Source organism: Chanodichthys erythropterus, chromosome 23, assembly GCF_024489055.1.
Source record: "Chanodichthys erythropterus isolate Z2021 chromosome 23, ASM2448905v1, whole genome shotgun sequence".
Classification (NCBI taxonomy): Eukaryota; Metazoa; Chordata; class Actinopteri; order Cypriniformes; family Xenocyprididae; genus Chanodichthys; species Chanodichthys erythropterus.
In genome coordinates this window covers 17,881,265-17,900,059 of record NC_090243.1, presented here as the reverse complement: position 1 = coordinate 17,900,059, position 18,795 = coordinate 17,881,265, and the positions used below count along the sequence as shown (strand labels likewise).

The window sequence follows — 18,795 nt, the reverse complement described above, 5'->3', positions numbered from 1 at the left end:
TCTGAGGAACAAAGTGCATGACAATTTCAGAGTATTTCTAACAAGCAAAATATTTTGAAACAATATAAGAAATATTAAAATTGATTTAAAAAAAATGAAAAGATTACAAAAACTGCCATTAATAAAAGTTCAAGTCATGTTAACTGGATGCAAAACATGGCAAAACTGCTCTGCTACATCAATACATCAACATTTCTACTGAACAGAAAAGCAAAATATGACTACTGCAATCCAAACGGTGAGGGATCAAATGATTAAACCCCACGGATGAACATCCAACAGTAGCATTAGTGTTCTCCTAACATTATAAGCCGTGCACAGACCACAGCAAGAGCTCATTATGAGCAGCAGTGAAGAGCTGAGATCCAGACCAGCTGAAGCTGCACACCTGAACCGAGTCACTATGAGATGAGAAATCCTGAAAACGACCGCTGGAGGTATGAATCAGCTTCAGGGCGTGCTCTGAAACACAAGAGATCACCGTTAGATGACTGTATAGCTCTCAAACACTTTGCTGTTATGTTGTAAGATGGCACGGGCACACTAACGGTTTGATCCGACAGCGAGCAGCCTTCCAGTTGAACACAGACTGAGACACAGTGCCCAATCAGCCAGAGAGATCGTCCTCAAAACCTGTAAAACAAAAAATACACATTAAGCCGAGGCCGAGAGTGAGTAAATGTGTCATTTAATGTCAGTCCATCTGTGTTTGAGTACCTGTTTTTTGTAAAGACAGTAAAAGATGATCTCCTTTTCCACAGCGTAGCCGGTGTAAACCACCACTCCTCTCTCACTGGGGCTGAACGCGGCCAGACTGGGTGGTAATGCAAGAACATCCTGATTAAAAAGACAAAGTTGTATCAAACGTTACTTCTTAAGACTTTTCAACCATAATAGTAATGATCAGAGCAGCTCAATGAGACAAAGTACATAATATATGAACAAGTTCAGGACATATTTATATGTTTAATGAAGTGTGTCAATCACCTCTGGTGGGCTGGGTGCTGGGAATGTCAGCCAATCAAGCAGCTCACATTTATCCTTCGTCCAATCAGCAGCCCAGATGCTGACACGCCTGTCTGCGCTCACGGCCAACCAGAGCTCATTTCCCTCCAGACCAAACTCCTTATACTATTAGACATTTATATTAGCGCGCACACACACACACACACACACACACACACACACACACACACACACACACACACACACATTAAATCACTCAGCAGTAGGGTTGCATGATTTGAGAAAAAAATTGAATTGTGATTTTTTGCAATTGTGCAATTGTAAAAATGTGATTAAAAAAGCTACAAATTTGGCTGGGCAAGTTTGTAGGGCTGTACAATTTGACCCAAAATTTTGAGATTATAAATTAATATGACTAATAATAATAATAATTATTATTAGTAAAGTAATAATAGTATCAATAATAATGAAAAAAATAAATTCTAATTATATTTAGAATAATACAAATCATTATAATTATTATATCATTTTTTTCTTAAATAATTTTATTTTACAGTGAAATATTTCAATGGTAAAATTTCTTGTTTTGTTTAATATTTTCTTTAATAAAACATAATAACTATAAAAATAATAAGAAGAAAGTATTGTTATTTTATAATAATAATTTTTATTAGAAAATAATAGAAAATATTAAATAAAACGTAATATTTCACTGTAAAATACAAAAATATTACAAAAAATATTTTTTTTAATGTTTTAATTTTTTATTATTATTAACTTATTATTTTTAATAATTATAATAATAAGAAGAAAGTATTGTTATTTTGTTATTATAATAATAATAATAATAATTATTATTATTATTATTGCAATAACAACAATTTATTTTCATTAGAAAATAATAGAAGATATTACATTAAAAAATACATTTTACTATTGTAATATTTCACTGTAAAATAAAAAAATATCAATTTATTATTTTTTATTTTATTAATTTACTATTATATATGTTTTTACTTTATTTTTCAGTACAACTGTACAATACTTTTTGTGGCTGTCATTTTTTCATTTTCAGATGTTATACCATATGAGCTGCTCACATGTAAAAGAACAAAGTCACTCTGAAACACATAAGTATCTGGACACTTGAGTAACATTTAAATTGTAACAATGTCATTGAATAGATGTATCTTTGTGTCTCAAATGCTGCAGGATCTTTTCTCTTCACTAACATTCACTTTTATTCTTCATGTTTGAGATCTTAATGTCTGAATAAAATTCATGAATTTTTAGTGTGATTTAAGTGTCCAAATACTTTTTGAATATGGCCCACAGTTCCACATCATACACAATGTTGAGTCATTTGCCTTACAAAACAGAAAAACAAGGACTATGGAGTCAAATTAATGCCTTAAAGTTTTGCACAAAAATAAAGTTTTGCAAAACAAAAAAAAGAATTGAGCAATAAAAAAATGTTTTGCAAACAAAAATAAAGAATTGCAAAGGAAAAATAAAGTATTGAGCAGAAAAAAATAAGTTTTGCAAACAAAAATAATAAATTGCAAAATAAAATAATGAAGTGCAAAAATAAAAATATAATCAATTACAAAAATCAATGACAGCTGTAATCCTATTTTATCTTTGCCACATATTTTTCATGCTCAAACCTACTAAATCATTTGCAACGCTCATTTTATTCTGCGTTTCAGTCAAGCGTGCGCTCACGATACTGGTTTTCTTTTGCGCTGCACTTTTCTGTGCGGTTCTCTTTATGGCACTGGTTTGACGTGGGGGTGGAGTCAAGAAACGGGGGCACGCCTCCGCGAAACACGTCATCGGCAGGAGACGCAGATCGGAACAGAACAGATCAAGTCCTGCATCCCAATGTGCATACTATCCACCCTATCCGCCCTAAATAGTATTGAATAGTACTAGTGTCACATACTATTTAGGATGGATAGTATGCACATTGAGACGCAGGCAAGCATAGAGACAGAGCGCATTTATTATAATCTGAAAACCACGCCCACCGGGGGAAAAACAATCCAACCGTCTCCAGGCTGCCTTCTTGTCTTTTCTGACACATTACAAAAAACAGAACAATGCCTAAAAGGTGTTGTGTGACAAGGTGTACAGCTAACAAGCTAAAAAACCCAGAAATAAGTTTTTATAAGCTGTCGACCCCAAAAAACGAATGTTTAAGGGCACAAAAGTGGATACAGGCAGTGAGACAGAGCGAAACGGGTCATATTACTATAAGAAATGCATTGGAGGGGGTCGTAATCGGCGACAACATATGCTAAACAAACCAACAAAAACAAACCATTCATTATTTTTCACCAAGTCAAAGAATTATTTCACCTGTCGCCGATTACGTTCCCCTTCAATGCATTTCGCGGGGGCGTGCCCCCGTTTCTTGACTCCACCCCCACGTCAAACCAGTGCCATAAAGAGATCCGCACAGAAAAGTGCAGCGCAAAAGAAAACGGGTGTCGTGAGCGCACGCTTGACTGAAACGCAGAATAAAATGAGCGTTGCAAATGATTTAGTAGGTTTGAGCATGAAAAATATGTGGCAAAGATAAAATAGGATTACAGCTGTCATTGATTTTTGTAATTGATTATATTTTTATTTTTGCACTACTTTATTTTATTTTGCAATTTATTATTTTTGTTTGCAAAACGTATTTTTTCCGCTCAATACTTTATTTTTCCTTTGCAATTCTTTATTTTTGTTTGCAAAACATTTTTTTATTGCTCAATTCTTTTTTGTGTTTTGCAAAACTTTATTTTTGTGCAAAACTTTAAGGCATTAATTTGACTCCATAAAGGACACACACACACACACACACATGCACAAACCTGTTTGCTGGTGCACTGCACTGTAGTTATAGGCGCCCCTTTGTGGTCACTGATGGTGCGTACAGTGACTCCAGTGACGGGAATGCTGACGGTAATGAGACCATCACGACCACCAGACAACAGCACATGACCTACACATACACACACATGCATATAGTGAACAAACACACAGACGATCAGACACAGAAAACTGGGTCTCACACTCTCTCTCTCACCGTAGTGTGAGTACTGCAACGCACACACAGACACAGGCTGAGGTTGTAGTTTCAGCTCCATTTCGGCCGACTCCAGATTGAAGATCCTCACGGTACCGTCGCTGTAACCGCCTGCGACCCACGTGCGGCCGCTGGGCTCAAACACACCCCTCGGAGGAGTCCAACACACACACTCACAGCTCTGCAATACAGAGAAATCACCACACACAAACACAATTAAACAATAACGAACTGCAATGAAAAAGAGCTGTTTTCTACAGTAATATTTTTTTTTAAGTTGTCATTTATTCCTGTGATCAAAGCTGTATTTTCAGCATCATTACTCCAGTCTTCAGTGTCACATGATCCTTCAGAAATCATTCTAATATGATGATTTGCTGCTCATGAAACATTTCTTATTGTTATTAATGTTGAAAACAGTTGTGCTGCTTCAGATTTTCCTGGAAACCAAGAGTTTTATTGCAGGATTCTTGTAAAAAAAAAACAAAAAAACAAAAAAAACAGCATTTATTTGAAATATAAATCTTTTGTAATATTCAATTTAATGTCTGTCACATGAATAAAAAGTCATGTGACCGAATAATGTGCTCAGATGATTGGCTACTATGAAGGACTGTTGTCATCCCAGACACAAGGCATCTGCCTCAGCAAACAAGAAGTTTGTTAAAGTGTTTTGTAAATTAACTTTAAACTGTGCCGTCCTGCCCATGTATAGCATTAGTGTGTTTATTCTTACCTGATTCAGCACCTGAAACTGCACCAGCAGCTCGTGGCTCTGCAGCGCCCAAACTCTCACACTGCCGTCCTGCCCACACGTGACAAAATGCTTCTCATCTGGACTACAAACCACACCGTTCACCTGGGGTAGTTTGGGTAGAAGCAGCTGCTTTTAGAATCGTGTCGGATTCAACTTCGTTTCTGGAAGGTTTTGCTATGGATGAACTTCACAGCTAAAATTAGACCTAATTAGATCGGCAGGGATAAAATGTACCTTGCTCTTATGACCGCTGATCAGACGTATACTGGTGCTGTCAGCCCAGTTGATGTACCACAAAGTTCCTGCAGTAGTACCCACAATCCCCATGTCCATGGCATCATCAAACGCTGCACTGACCACTGTCCCGTCCAACAGCAGTTCTTGTTCAAGCTGCACCTGAGCTCTTCAAGGTTCAAAACAAGCTCTTAATCGTTTTTTACAAAGTGAAGGTAACAACATTTTTCTACTTTACATCACAGTTTAAACTTCACCTCACAATTATTTTCATTTTGCACTAGTGAGGTGGAAATGGCTTCCATATGTAACATACATTACCATTTAAAAGATTGGGGGTCAGTAAGATTTTTTTTTTAAGAAATTAATAGTTTTATTCAGCAAAGACGCATTGAATTCATCAGATGTGACAATAAAGGCATTTATAATGTTACAAAAGATGATTTTCACAAAAACATGAAGAAACTGTTTTCAACATTGATAATAATAATAATTGTTTCTTGAGCTTCAAATCAGTATATTAGATTGATTTCTGAAGGATCATGTGACACTGAAGACTGGAGTAATGATGCTCAAAATTCAGCTTTGATCACAGAGTAAATTAAATTTTAAAATATATTACAATAAAAAGCAGTTATTATAAATTGTAATAATATGTAACAATATTGCTATTTTACTGTATTTTTGACCAAATAAATGCAGCTTTGATGAATCTTCTTTCAAAAACATTTTAAAAATCTTACAGACCCCAAACTTTTGAACAGAATATAGAGAAAGAGTTTAACTTTCAATGAATCTAATGCATTGTTGAAAGAGATAAAGTGAGTGTTTGCATGTTTACCCATCATCCTGTCCTGCCCTGCTCTTGTTATTTGGGTTACTGAGATTCTGGATTGAAGCTACAGACCACAGTCTCAATTTTTTGGTGTTACTCCCTGTGACCAGCTTATTCCCATGGCAAACTAGCACACCTACACAAATGCACACAAAAACACTTATTTATGATTAATTCTTGGTTATAATACTGTTTCTCAATGACCCAAATCATAAATGTGATCAACACATTCCTCACACACACACACCTATCTCTCCTCCATCTGCTTCCCAGGTCACAAAGCAGCGCTGTGTGTTACAGTCCCACACACACACGTGGCCGCTGTTTGTGCCCGTGTACAGGATACGGCGAGTGTTATAGCACAGAGATGTCACCTCTGCCTGCCCTACTGCATCTGGTAAGCCCACTTTCTGCACCTGCAGGAGAAGGAAAGCAGATTTATCAACTTTCTTCTTTGCAACTGTGTATGCATGCATTGCAGAAAGATTCTTTTCATGCAAACTGTGTCTGTACGTACCTGAAGTTCTGAAGTTTTGTTATCGTGTGTTCGTATTTGAGTAAAAACAACAGCACTGCTGCCGATGAGCGTCAGCTCGTTAGCAGTAAACGGGCAGAAGGAAGCATCATGCAGCGGGACGGATATCTGAACGGTACAGAGCAGCTCAAATGATCGAGTGCTCCACAGCGCCACCACCGGCTCCGAAAAATCACCTAAGAGCATATCATACTGCATCAATACAAATTATTCATTATAAAGACACAAGATTTATAATGCAAAATATTAAACACTGACCAATTGAGAGGAGGTACATGTCATCCCTGGAAAACGTAAGGCTCTGCACCGCCCCCTTGTGATAGGAGAGGCGGTTTCTACAGGAACCATCTGACACGTTCCATATGCAGATGAGGCTGCTGTGTGAAGCTCCGCCCCCTGACACAGATGCAACCATCTGCCGAGAAAATCAGACAGAGGATTCATTCTGAGGCTCTTAAATTTTGCTAACAATCATTACCAAGTGGTGGAAACAGAGGAAGAGTGTGTGATTTATATATTTGTAGTATATACTAAATCATGTGTGTGTGGTACCTGTGCATCATGGGTGACGGCAAGCGTTGAGATCTCCTCTGTGTGACCGAACCACTGTCTCTGTGAGCCTGTGTGAAGATCCTCAACGACGACAATACACCCACAGGAGTACACAAATAAACCTGCAAACACACAAGATGTAGCGAAGTTAAAATTGTGTGTACATACACACTGAGAAAGGACACACATAAGCACCACCACTAACGTGCACATGAATTTTATGTGATAGACATCATAAAAGAGGTTATACTTGGTTAGTATTTACCTGTGTCTGGATTCCAGACCATATTGCCACGCCCATTGCCATTATAGCCAATCACAGCCTTTAGACTCAGCCCCGCCTGTCCTGAGGGCGGAGCTACTACAGTCTAAAAAGCAAATGATTGTTGTGGAGAAAAGAAAGTGGTACAAAAGAGATAGTATACAAAAGAGTTTGAATTGTGTTTTGGTTTAAATGTTAAAAATGAACAATAAACATATTATTGAATAATTGATCAAAAATATACACCTGATCTAGCACAGAAGTCTTAAAACGTGGAGTGAAGTGTTTATAACAGTCTGGACGGATTGGCGTGTGACCATCTCGTGTTTTCTCCGTCCTTGATTGACTGGCTGGGAGTGTGGGCGTGTCCTCATTCTTCACCCATTCTGTCACTCTCAGGAAGGAGGCGTGTTTAGGGGGAGGGGAGTGGGTGTGGCCTGCTGTGGGACTGAACTGCAGTTCAGCTGTAGAATCACACAGGAAACCTAGAGGAGAAAAGCATCTGAGATGTAACACTGACACATGAATGAGGACAAATGCTCATGAACACATACCTTCACTGTCCTTCCTCTCACTGGGAAGAAAATTCATAACAGGTGGCGAGGAGGGCTGAAATAATGCCTCTCGGGGACTCTCATTGGACAGCTCAGCTCCAGTTAGCTCCACCCAACTATGTGCTGAACAATAGGAGCTTATTAAGGATCATCATACACTTAAACCTAAATAGTAAAACTTTAAAAAATAGCAATAAACCAACTGCCTTAGTATTAAGTATTAATTTGAATCAAGCTGCCGATATTGTACACATAAGCTATATTATATATATATATATATATATATATATATATATATATATATATATATATATATATATATATATATATATATATATATATATATATATATATATATGAAGAGTTTGGTTCCAAAACGCAATAACTCCATTTTGATTAATTTGAGTAAAAAGGCATTTTCTTTACCAAGAAAGTGGCAAGATGAAAACCACTATTTTCTGTTTCAGACTTTCACATAGCATCTTTTGGTTATAAAAACATTAAATCAAATCTATATTTTGATTTTAAAAAGTTTAATATAAAAACGTATTATTTTTTTTTTCCCAAAATGCAATAAATCCATGACTTTTTTTTTTCAAAATGCAATTAATCCATGAATATAAAAGTTATTTTTCAAATTGAAAATACACAACAAAGTAAGTTGAGTCTAAACTTTGCCAATATTTATCTTATATACAGACATTTTACTAAAAATACATTCAGCCGTCGCTCCCAAAATGAATTAAATGGGACATATTGTTAATGTTATAAATTATTTGTTATTACCGATTAAAGAGTATCTGGCGCCACCGCACGGTTAAATAAACACACTTGCCGAGTACATTGGTATTAAAAATGGCTTTTTACAAAGCCTTCAATGTTTACAGTGCATGGAATGGTGCGCTGTGATTGGTTGAGAGCGGATATATCGCGTTCTGCAGAAAAAGGAGACTGGCGTTTGTCGCGTTTTGGAAAGAAAGGGAGAAAACATTACAGAATAACACGATGGGTATCGCATTTTGTGCAAAATTAACAAATGACTTTTCAATACTGACCAGATACAATACTGATTTTGGCGGAAATTCATTTTTTTTTAAATGGCGTTTATCGTGTTTTGGAACCAAACTCTTCATATATATATATATATATATATATATATATATATATATATATATATATATATATATATATATATATATATATATATATATACACATACATAAGCTTATCATACCTGATTTATGAGGGGAGACCTCTATAGCCTGAGACCTGGTAGGAAGAGAAAAAATCCTAGTTACTTCTAACAAATAACTAAAAAGGAAATTAAAACAATGTACAGTATTAAAACCATGCACAGTATTATGAAAAAAAGGTCTTACCTGCCGTCTGAAATCTCTTGCGGGGGTGCCAGGAAATCCCAAAAGAAGAGGGCGTCCCCTACAGTGACCACCCCCATCTGATCAGGCGTGAACCTCACCTGTCTGATGGGCTCAGAGTGACCGATGAACACCTGAAGGAGAAATGAATACAGTGATCTTATTTAAAGTCTGTACTCTGTACATCATCAAATCCAGCACTCAAACAAACATACCTGTGAATTGACATCCAGTTGCATGTCATAATCCCACACCTTCAGAGAGTTCTGACCGGCCGTCAGCAAATAACGGCCATCTTCACTGACAGCCAGAGACACACACTGATTCTTATGCACCTCAGACACCTGTAATTACATTAATAATGATTCTAATATGTGATACTTGATGTTCTCAGAATGTATTCACCCTTCAGTCTTTCACCTGTCTGAGCAGTTGTCCAGTGTGTGTGTCAATCCAGAGGATCTTATTGGCTGAGGTGGTGACGAGCAGGTGTGACAGTGACGTGGGGGAGAAACACACATTCAGCGCAGAGTCCAGCGTTGTGCTCTCTACATCCAGAATGCTTACATCAACCCGGAGCAACTGTGACACACAAAAACAAATGCTATTTAACATGTACAGTATGTCATGATGTTGTAATTGTTAACTATTAAAAATAGCATTTGTTAACTGAAATATAAATATTAGATGAAAAACAAACTGAAAAATATTTAAAAAATAAGAAACTGAAGTAAGTTTAAATAATAAAATTACTAAAACTAAAAAAAAAAAAAAAATAAAAAAAAATTTCATGCTAAATAAAAATTAAAATAAAAAACTAATAAGACTGACAAAAGCACCTAAAAGAATTATTGAAATTTAAGCGAATATTAAAATTATGACTAAAAAGCTAATTTAAAATATTAATAAATTATATAATAACGTATAAATACTAAAATCACATCATAAATCATCATTTGAAACAGTAAATTAAAGAAAAAAAATAAACAATACAAATACACAATACAAAAATGTGAGATTTTGATTATGTCCCAGATTCAATGAGATTTAATTGATGGAAATTTTGAAAACGTATTTATTCATTCATTTTTTAATTTTCATTTTAAGAAAGTGGAGCGTAGAAGTTGTGATCCAAATGCTCTCACATGTCAAGCATGTCCATAAATCCACTGCATCACAGCTCTGGCAAACATTATGGTTTTGATGTACCTCATTAAGTGACTGTGCTTCCATAATTGTGACGATGTATTCGGTTGGTCCGACCAGCGCTAGACAGCGGCTGTCAGAGCTCACGGCCAACGTATCCGGGCCACGATTCACACCCCGTGCAACTACATTACCTATTATTGAAAAAATATCAATAATTCAGAATGCCACTTTCACACAGTTCTTCAGATATTTCAGTTCTCCTGAAAAGCATGTCTACAAATAAACACAGAAAAAGCGGAGTTCATCTGAATGTGCTGTGAAGAGGAACTGTCACACATCATACATCACACATTGTGCTGTTAGAGCAACCATTTACTCACCCAGAACACGGGCCACATGATGGTCCTTTTGAGAAGAGTTGTAGAATACCAAGTATCCAAGAGCGCCAGCACTAAACAGACACTGACCATCGGGAGAATATATCACAGAATCAACTGATCCAGAGTGTTGCCTGCAAACACACACACACGTTAAAGAGTTAGTTCACCAAAAAATGAAATTTCTCTCATTACTCACCCTCATGTCGTTCCACACCCATAAGACCTTCGTTCATCTTCAGATTTAATTAACAGTACCCAAAAAGGTACTAAAGACATCGTTAAAATAGTCCATGTGACTACAGTGGTTCAACCTTAATGTTATGAATCGACAAGAATACTTTTTTTGTGCAAAAACAAAACAAAACTAACGACTTTACACAGGTGTGTGTGTATGTACCTGTGTTGGGCGATTAAGCTCGACGTTTGAATATCAAACACTCTGACGGTTCCAGAGCTCGATCCACAGGCGAAGAGAGGCATGCTGGGATGGAACGCAACTGAACAAGGACTTTCATCATCATCAGAGACAAAGTCATAGAGCTGCAAGATGAATTAGAGGCCCAGTATATTAGCTTCAAGGTAATATCAGCGCATGTCTGGTGTCTATGCATGGCCAACAGTATGCAAAAGCTTTAATGATAAACTGATGATTAATCACCTGTTGCATGGTGTCCATGTCCCAAACCCGTACGGTGCTGTCTCTGGACAAGGTGGTAACACGCCGTCTAACTCCATCCACACTGAAGCCCAAAACACTCCCTGTGTGTGACCTCATCAACGTACGGTAACCACGGCTACCAACATCTAGGTACCCAAGATTCCCTGCGGTCGTGGCCGCTAGAACTCTCGAGCCGTCTGAGGACACACACACCAAACTGACAGGCCCCTCATGCTCTGTAAACACACCAAAATCTCAGTAATTCATCGAGCTAGTTGTAAGCAAGATTATAATTGGGAGAGTGATTGACGGGAGTACGGACCTGCCTCTAAAAAAACTGACGAGAAGTCAAGAGGCCACAGACGCATGAATCCATCCTCTGAACCGGTCACACAGAACTCAGCACACACACTGATGCTGTTCACTGCAATACCGGCACCTGAAAACACATATTTATAATACAGTCAATATATTCAAATAATACATACATAAATAAATAAATATATTTAAATAAATAAAAAGTAATTAAATTAATTGCTAATTAAATAATAATTAAATTTAAATATTTTAAATATTTTATTTTTTTTTATTTAATTTAATTCTTTTTTAATTTAATTTAATTTAATTTAATTTAATTTAATTTAATTTAATTTAATTTAATTTAATTTAATTTAATTTAATTTAATTTAATTTAATTTAGAAGAACTGGGATGAATTAAGAATTGTTTTGAATTCCCTTTTAACATTCTAAATCAGATCAAATCAAAATGTGAGGTGTCTAAAAAGACCAACCATTAGACAGAACAGAATGAAATAACGTTTTTTAAGACCCAAGAACATTGAGGAGGAAAGAAACAAACGGGTAGAAACGTAATCAGGAAAGATATGAGCCATAATCAGACTTGTGTCGCTCACAAAATGTTCACCTGTGCTAAAGGTCTGTTTCTCCCTTTGGTGGGCGTGGCTTTCCTGAGCTGGGAGGAGCCTCCTTATGTTTTTTATCCCCACGGCAACATAGTCGATCTCTAGGATGTGACCACTCCTACTGCTGACAAACCTGCTCCAATCACAAAACATGATGAGATCAAGATCAAATGACAATTAATGTCTGTATGCTACAGTAATTACGCTTATTTAAATAGTTTATTAGTCATTTGTCATGTCTCACAGCGTGCGATCATCCACAGGACGGTCCTGAGTGTGTCCCTGCTCAAAGCCGAGGTCAGTAAACTCCAGATTGTGATACTGTCCAAGATCCACAGGACAAGAGCGTAGAGAACCACCACGTACACGCCACAGTCGCACGTTACCTAAACCACACGACACCATACTGCACAAACAAACACAAAATATACACTTATAATCTGCCAATATGATTAAAAACAGAGGTAGAATTGAGGTTAATAACATTAGCAAGTAACCCTGTTAATGATATTGATCATATTGTACATGAATTTGCATCAAAACAAAATCCTACTCCACATTAAACCTCAAACAGGTTTAGATTGCCTGTAATTTTAATACAAGTGTGTATGCACACCGTGTGTCATCAAAGAAGGCTATCTTCATCATCTGGATGTCCACGTCTGTGTGTGCTTTAGCTAAGACTGGAACCACACCTCCTTCTGCCACACGCAGAGTGTTCCAAAGGATCACCGTCTACACAAGCAAATCAAATAATTAATATAAATATACACTACACTCTCCAAATAATATAGTTCTTCACATGCAAAACACTCACAGTTTTGTTGTGACTGTCTTTCCCTACGCCACACAGCACTCCTCCGCTCTGAGAGAAACTAAAACAACAACAACATCACCTGATGGACCTTGAGAAATCCAGCTGCCATTGTGTTGTATATGTGTGTTTGGTGTACCTTAGCAGATTCAGAGCATGTGTGTGTGTGGGAATAATGGTTTGACACACTCCTCCGCTGTAGCTCCAGAGACGAATCAGACTGTTTGCGCCCATCTGAGCCGATGCCAACACAGTAGAACTGGCATTTAACGCCAGAGCTGAGACCTGACAATTAAGAGGAACACATCGACAGGAAAATCAAGGCCAGCTAACCAAACTGTCAATGCTGTCACTTTAAGACCTGACGCACAGATCCATTATACTGTTACACATGCATTTTCTTTCTCAACTGTTTACATTCACTTAAAACATGACTGACTGTGTTTATGTGAATACTCAAGACATTATTTTGTGTGCATTTGACTATTTAAGTGCAATAAGCAGCGAAAAATAACTGAATTTAGTACTGAGAGGCAGCTTTATGTGGCGCACTTTGGGTGTGAGCACAAAATCTGTGGGAATGAGTAAAAGTATGCGCAATACGCGCAATCCCATGCCAAAATTCAAACCCTGTAACACCAACAATATTCATCCAGAGCAAATGAAAGAGTGAGTGAGGGGAGGCGGGTTTGTGTGTCAACTCGCTGTTGGAGAGATGAGAGAGGGAGAAAGCGCAGCTGGTATTGTGTATCTATTCTGTAGAAAATGAGTATTGTCAAGCCCTGACTGTGAACATCAGACTCTATACTAATGTGACAAGTTGCTACCTTGCTTAGCATAATAATAATAATTATTATTCTTTGTTATTTAAATTATATTAAATAAAATATTCTTTGCATGTGATATATTTATGTATGTATCATTAATACTATTATTACTATATAATATCATGTATAATAAAATCTAATGTTATGCATTATTATCTTAATTATTATGATTAATAATATTAATAATAATATATGCATACAATTTAATGAATTTAACTTATTTTTTACATTTTAAATTTAATTTTTATTAGATTAGAAATATTAAAACTATTAATCATATTAATCATAGGTGTCTTTTATCATATTGCTATTGTAACTTTTATAAACGCAATAAGCCACTCCAAAAGCTGTGGGTTACAGTGTTTGTACCATGATTAAGGGACTTTACATCATGCATAACACCACTAAACCATGATAAAATCAGTGTAACAAAAAATATTTAAGTGTGTGTGAGTGAGAAAGACCTTATCTGTGTGTCCGATGAAGAATCTCTGTTGTCCAGAGGAAACAGTCATGCTGATGATAATGGCATGACAGGGATACACAACTTCCTCCCCATCTGAGCTCCATACAGCCTGAGAGAGGGACAATTTGAAAGAAAGCACATATAGTGTACCACATGATATTCATGATTCTGAAACAATTAATCATGAAATCACTTTTCAAAAATATGTAGCAGACACTAGGTTTCACATTCACAGACTCAAGGACTGTGTTTTGGATTTGTCTGTGAAGATTAGCAGTTATCTAGGTCATTGCAGAATGTTCTAGATTGATTCAGGTCAGATAGATGTGTATTTCCTGTGTCTTCAAAGAATCACATTCAGTTGGCTAGAATAAACCTACTAGAATAGAGGGTTATTATTAAAGAAATTATAAACAATTATTAAATTCTGTAATCAATGCATTTAATTTTCACTGCCAGATTATGCATTTTTACACCTCTAGTGTGTGTGTGTGTGTGTATTTTCACTCACACATCTCATTGTAGCTCCTCCGAAGCCAATAATTCTGTTCAGCTTCAGAATGGGGTCAGGATACAACTTCTGAAACATATACAGAAACCCTCCAAATGACCATTGCACACAAAAAGAGCAATGCATAGCCTTTAAAAATGTAAATCTCTTTATCTTCAGCATGCATTTATGCTCTGTTAGTCTGTGTTGTCCTGGAGATAAATAAATGTGTTTATGAGCGGTTAACCTGTGGCCGCTTCACTGGTTGTTTAGAAGACAGAGAGACAGGTCGAGGAGATGCTGCATTAATGACCTAAGAAAAACATTCAGATTGGTTTATTCACATTATTATTGCTTTTAAAAAGAAAGTATTTAATTTACAATAACATGCATTGATGAAAGTGCACAGGAACATTTATTATGAAAGTAAATTTAATGTTGACTCAAAGTAAGACCCAGTTGTTTTCTTAGCTTGTCACTGTTGGATCTACAGTACTTACTGTGATTTCCTCCTCACTGTCTGTGATGTGGGTGTAGACGTCATCCTCGCAGCGGGCATATACGTGTACTCCAGCATCATCAGCACACACTACTGTGACCTCTTCACCTGCCTGCGACATTTGACCTGGTGACCCCGGGCTCTCTGAGCCTCCAGAGGGTGTATAAATCAGTTCGGGCAGACTCGTTTTCTGGATCACCGAACGCTGCTTAGTGCTCTACACAGAGAGAAAGGAGAGAAAGGGAGAAAGTAGCCATTAGGGCCTGCGTATGTCAACATTAGTTGCACTGGAATGAAGGTCAACTGAAGTTCACACACAAACACTCGTGCAGATTTGGGGGTGGTGATCTGCTGCATGAGGGAGACTCTGTCTTGAACAGGTTTACTGAGGCTTACGATGCGACTCTCTTCTCTTTGAGGGCTCTTTTCAGTCGAGACTTCTGCAGAGTGACCACATGGTTTCATCAGATAAAATGTACATTGTTGTGTGCGATTGTGCATGTTTGCATGCTGAAGACTCACTTTTAGCTGCACTGCTGGATCCTTTCTGTATGGAATCAAATGGTAACTTTGTTCCATCTGAGGGAAATCTGTCAATCACACACAAGAAAAAGCTGATAATAAAAATTACAAAAGCACATCACAAAATTACTAAGACTTAAACTAACATTAAAAGATAATTCAAAGTATTAATAAATATTATAATATAATAGTAAACAGTTATACTAAAATAACACTGATTCAGGAATATACAGATGATTTTATGCATATAAACATTGTATTCACAATAATTGGCTGCAACCTGAATATATAGTTTTGCTTTATTAACCTTCCAGAGTCGTATGGAGTATGTTTATGATGGATGGATGTGAATGGAGACACTTTCTTCAGCTCATACTCGTTTGCTAACGCATAATGCCATTATAAAGCTTGGATGCATCAGGATATTTATTAATATATCTACGATTGTGTCAGAAACAAGAAAGTCATATACACCTAGGATGGATTGAGGGTGAATAAAGCTTAGGGCTAATTTTCATTTGATAGTTAACTAATCCTTTAAATTGAATTTGATGTGCATGTAAACATAGTATCATTTTCATAATCAACGATGACTATATGGACCACCTATTTCTTTAAGTAAGGTGTCCATTTAACAAGAACTGGGCACTTTCAAAGTAGTGGCACTCACCTTATATAATCATATAAGTTATGCCAGCTCTGTCCTTTGGGCACAGGGAAGCACATTTCTCTGGGCATCGGGGCAGTGCCATCTGGCAACATCACACCAGATTGCCTGAACTCAGAGAATGACAGACCTACAAAAAACAAGATCATTGCATAATAATAATAAATTTCATTTACACAGCACTGTTCCAAGACCCTTCACAAGATTGACATTATATTTTATACAATTAACAACCTGCAACCGTAACAGGAACAAAGTCAAAATGTACCTGGGTCAAACAGCAGGTCACTGGTGATGATGTTTTTAACGGACATATTGGCACAGAGTTTGATGCTCTTAAGGTGACTGTGTGTTCTGTTTAGATAAACCGAGAGCACGTAACGGAGGTCCATCGTCAAGCACGTCCACCTTGTGCTCGGCGGTGCTTGGCCCACTAAACCTGAAATGCATCAGTTATCACCAAAAAAACGCTTGCTGCGTGTAGAAAACATAATAAAAACCGGCAAGTGTGAGAGGATATTAAAACAATGAAGGTCTACCTCGTTTAGCAGTACTGGCTGTATTCTCATACACTGAACCGTGTGCGGCTCCACACAGAAAAGGAAACTGCAGCCATGTCGCCGTGGACTTGAACTCTTTGAACATGTTAGAGAACGAGACACGGATCACCTGACCCTCCTGCATGATGAACAAAGCAACATAGAGTTATATACAGGACAGTTATTGTTAATAAAACTAAAACTGAAAACATGAAAGTCAGTATCATTAAACAGTTATGCATATAAAACTGCACTTTCACCTCAACAGTGATGTCCAGGTGCACGATGAAGTGTTTGTTTGGGCTGGGTCTGAACAGCAGGTAGAGGAACCGACCGGTGAGACCCAGAGACTGGCTGCTGGTTTTGGGAAGCAGGATGTAGTTATTGGCCGGTACGGAGCCACGGATCCGGAACACAGAACATTTCAGGTTCTTGTCCTAACAATAAATAATACAGCATTACAAATACATACAAACAACATATATTGAATTCCAATGATAATCCTGTGCAGCAACAACATCATGTTATAGTATTACGAGAAAGGAACAAACCTCCTACCATGTATGTGGTGACGTCTCCCTCTTTGGTGACTTTCTTCCATTCTTCAATCTTCATGTGTTTGAAGATGTTCACATACGGCTGCTGCCACAGAGCTGATGAAGAGATTCAGTTTATTTAGCTGCACTTCACACTGCAAGTGTGCTGTTAAAAGCATTGTAAGTGGGAGTTTTCAAACTGGGGACCACAAGAAGGGAATGCGAGGGGCTCCATTGAAAAGTTTAGAGGGAAAAACAGTGTTAAAAAAATTAAATAAATAAATAAATAAATAAATAAATAATGAAAAAATTGATTAAAATTAGATAAATTTTAATAAAATAAATGCATTAATTAAAATAATAAATTAATAAAATATTTTAAAATAATAATAATAATAATAATAATAATAATAAAGTACCAAATCCTAACAGTACAGTAATGCAGAGAGTAGAAAAAATATTAACAAAATATTTTCCTAATAATATTTTACACATATTTTACACATTTTTACAATATAAACTGGATCTTTACACATGAAAATATAGCTGGTTTTAAAATTTTAGGATGAGGGTGGTTATTTTAGAGTGTCCATGGCATCTAAAGGATTAAAAACCCCTGGTCTATAGTATATAATGTGCACTTTACTGCACTGTATATTTCAAATTGTACTATATTGCATTGGTTATTGTGCTCTGCTGTACTGTATATTGTGCTATACTGTATCCTCCGTCTTTTAAATAAAAAATAACTCAGTCCAGGTCCATTTCAGGTGCTCATTACTCAGTTAGTGAAGTGATTTAATGGGTAATGTATTCTTACCTCTGGAAGACATTGTTTACTTCACAGATCTGATTCACCTGTTGACAGCTAACAAACTGTAACAGTTAGCTCCAAAAGTACGAAAAAAAAATCAATTCACTTCCATTTCCTACATATCCAGAAAGGTTTTAGCCATCACAGAACCGTAGTTCATCGCCGTACAGATATTAACTTTAGATTCTGTACACGTTATGAGGGTTTTGCACATAGACTGTAAAAAGCAGGTCTGCGAGTTTGTTTTGTTGCGGATGAACCGCTCTCTGCTCGCGCTGCAGAGACCGCCGCGACGCGTTCGAACGGCATGACGTAAGGCTTACGTCATCATGCCCAAAACCGTTAAATATATTTTTATTTTAT

At 36.8% G+C, this 18,795-nt stretch overlaps 1 protein-coding gene across 1 annotated transcript; it reads right to left on the bottom strand.

Moving 5' to 3' along the window:
- Positions 1–6: 6 nt before the first annotated feature.
- On the bottom strand, positions 7–18,684 carry wdr90 (WD repeat domain 90). Its single transcript, XM_067377594.1, has 42 exons — positions 18,439–18,684; positions 17,641–17,735; positions 17,343–17,519; positions 17,083–17,221; positions 16,812–16,982; positions 16,547–16,673; positions 15,877–15,944; positions 15,673–15,794; positions 15,356–15,571; positions 15,103–15,168; positions 14,877–14,945; positions 14,364–14,474; positions 13,212–13,357; positions 13,076–13,133; positions 12,875–12,993; positions 12,503–12,664; positions 12,261–12,391; positions 11,657–11,773; positions 11,335–11,570; positions 11,074–11,216; positions 10,677–10,807; positions 10,357–10,487; positions 9,568–9,729; positions 9,363–9,491; positions 9,151–9,281; positions 9,006–9,040; positions 7,772–7,894; positions 7,464–7,702; positions 7,221–7,323; positions 6,956–7,077; positions 6,662–6,818; positions 6,386–6,579; positions 6,116–6,284; positions 5,875–6,004; positions 5,034–5,202; positions 4,779–4,901; positions 4,043–4,223; positions 3,828–3,958; positions 988–1,131; positions 718–837; positions 549–633; positions 7–462 (listed from the first exon to the last, which is right to left on the bottom strand). Exons 1-42 carry the CDS (start codon positions 18,449–18,451, stop codon positions 305–307), a joined length of 5,553 nt encoding a protein of 1,850 aa, XP_067233695.1. The 5' UTR covers positions 18,452–18,684; the 3' UTR covers positions 7–304.
- Positions 18,685–18,795: the final 111 nt, after the last annotated feature.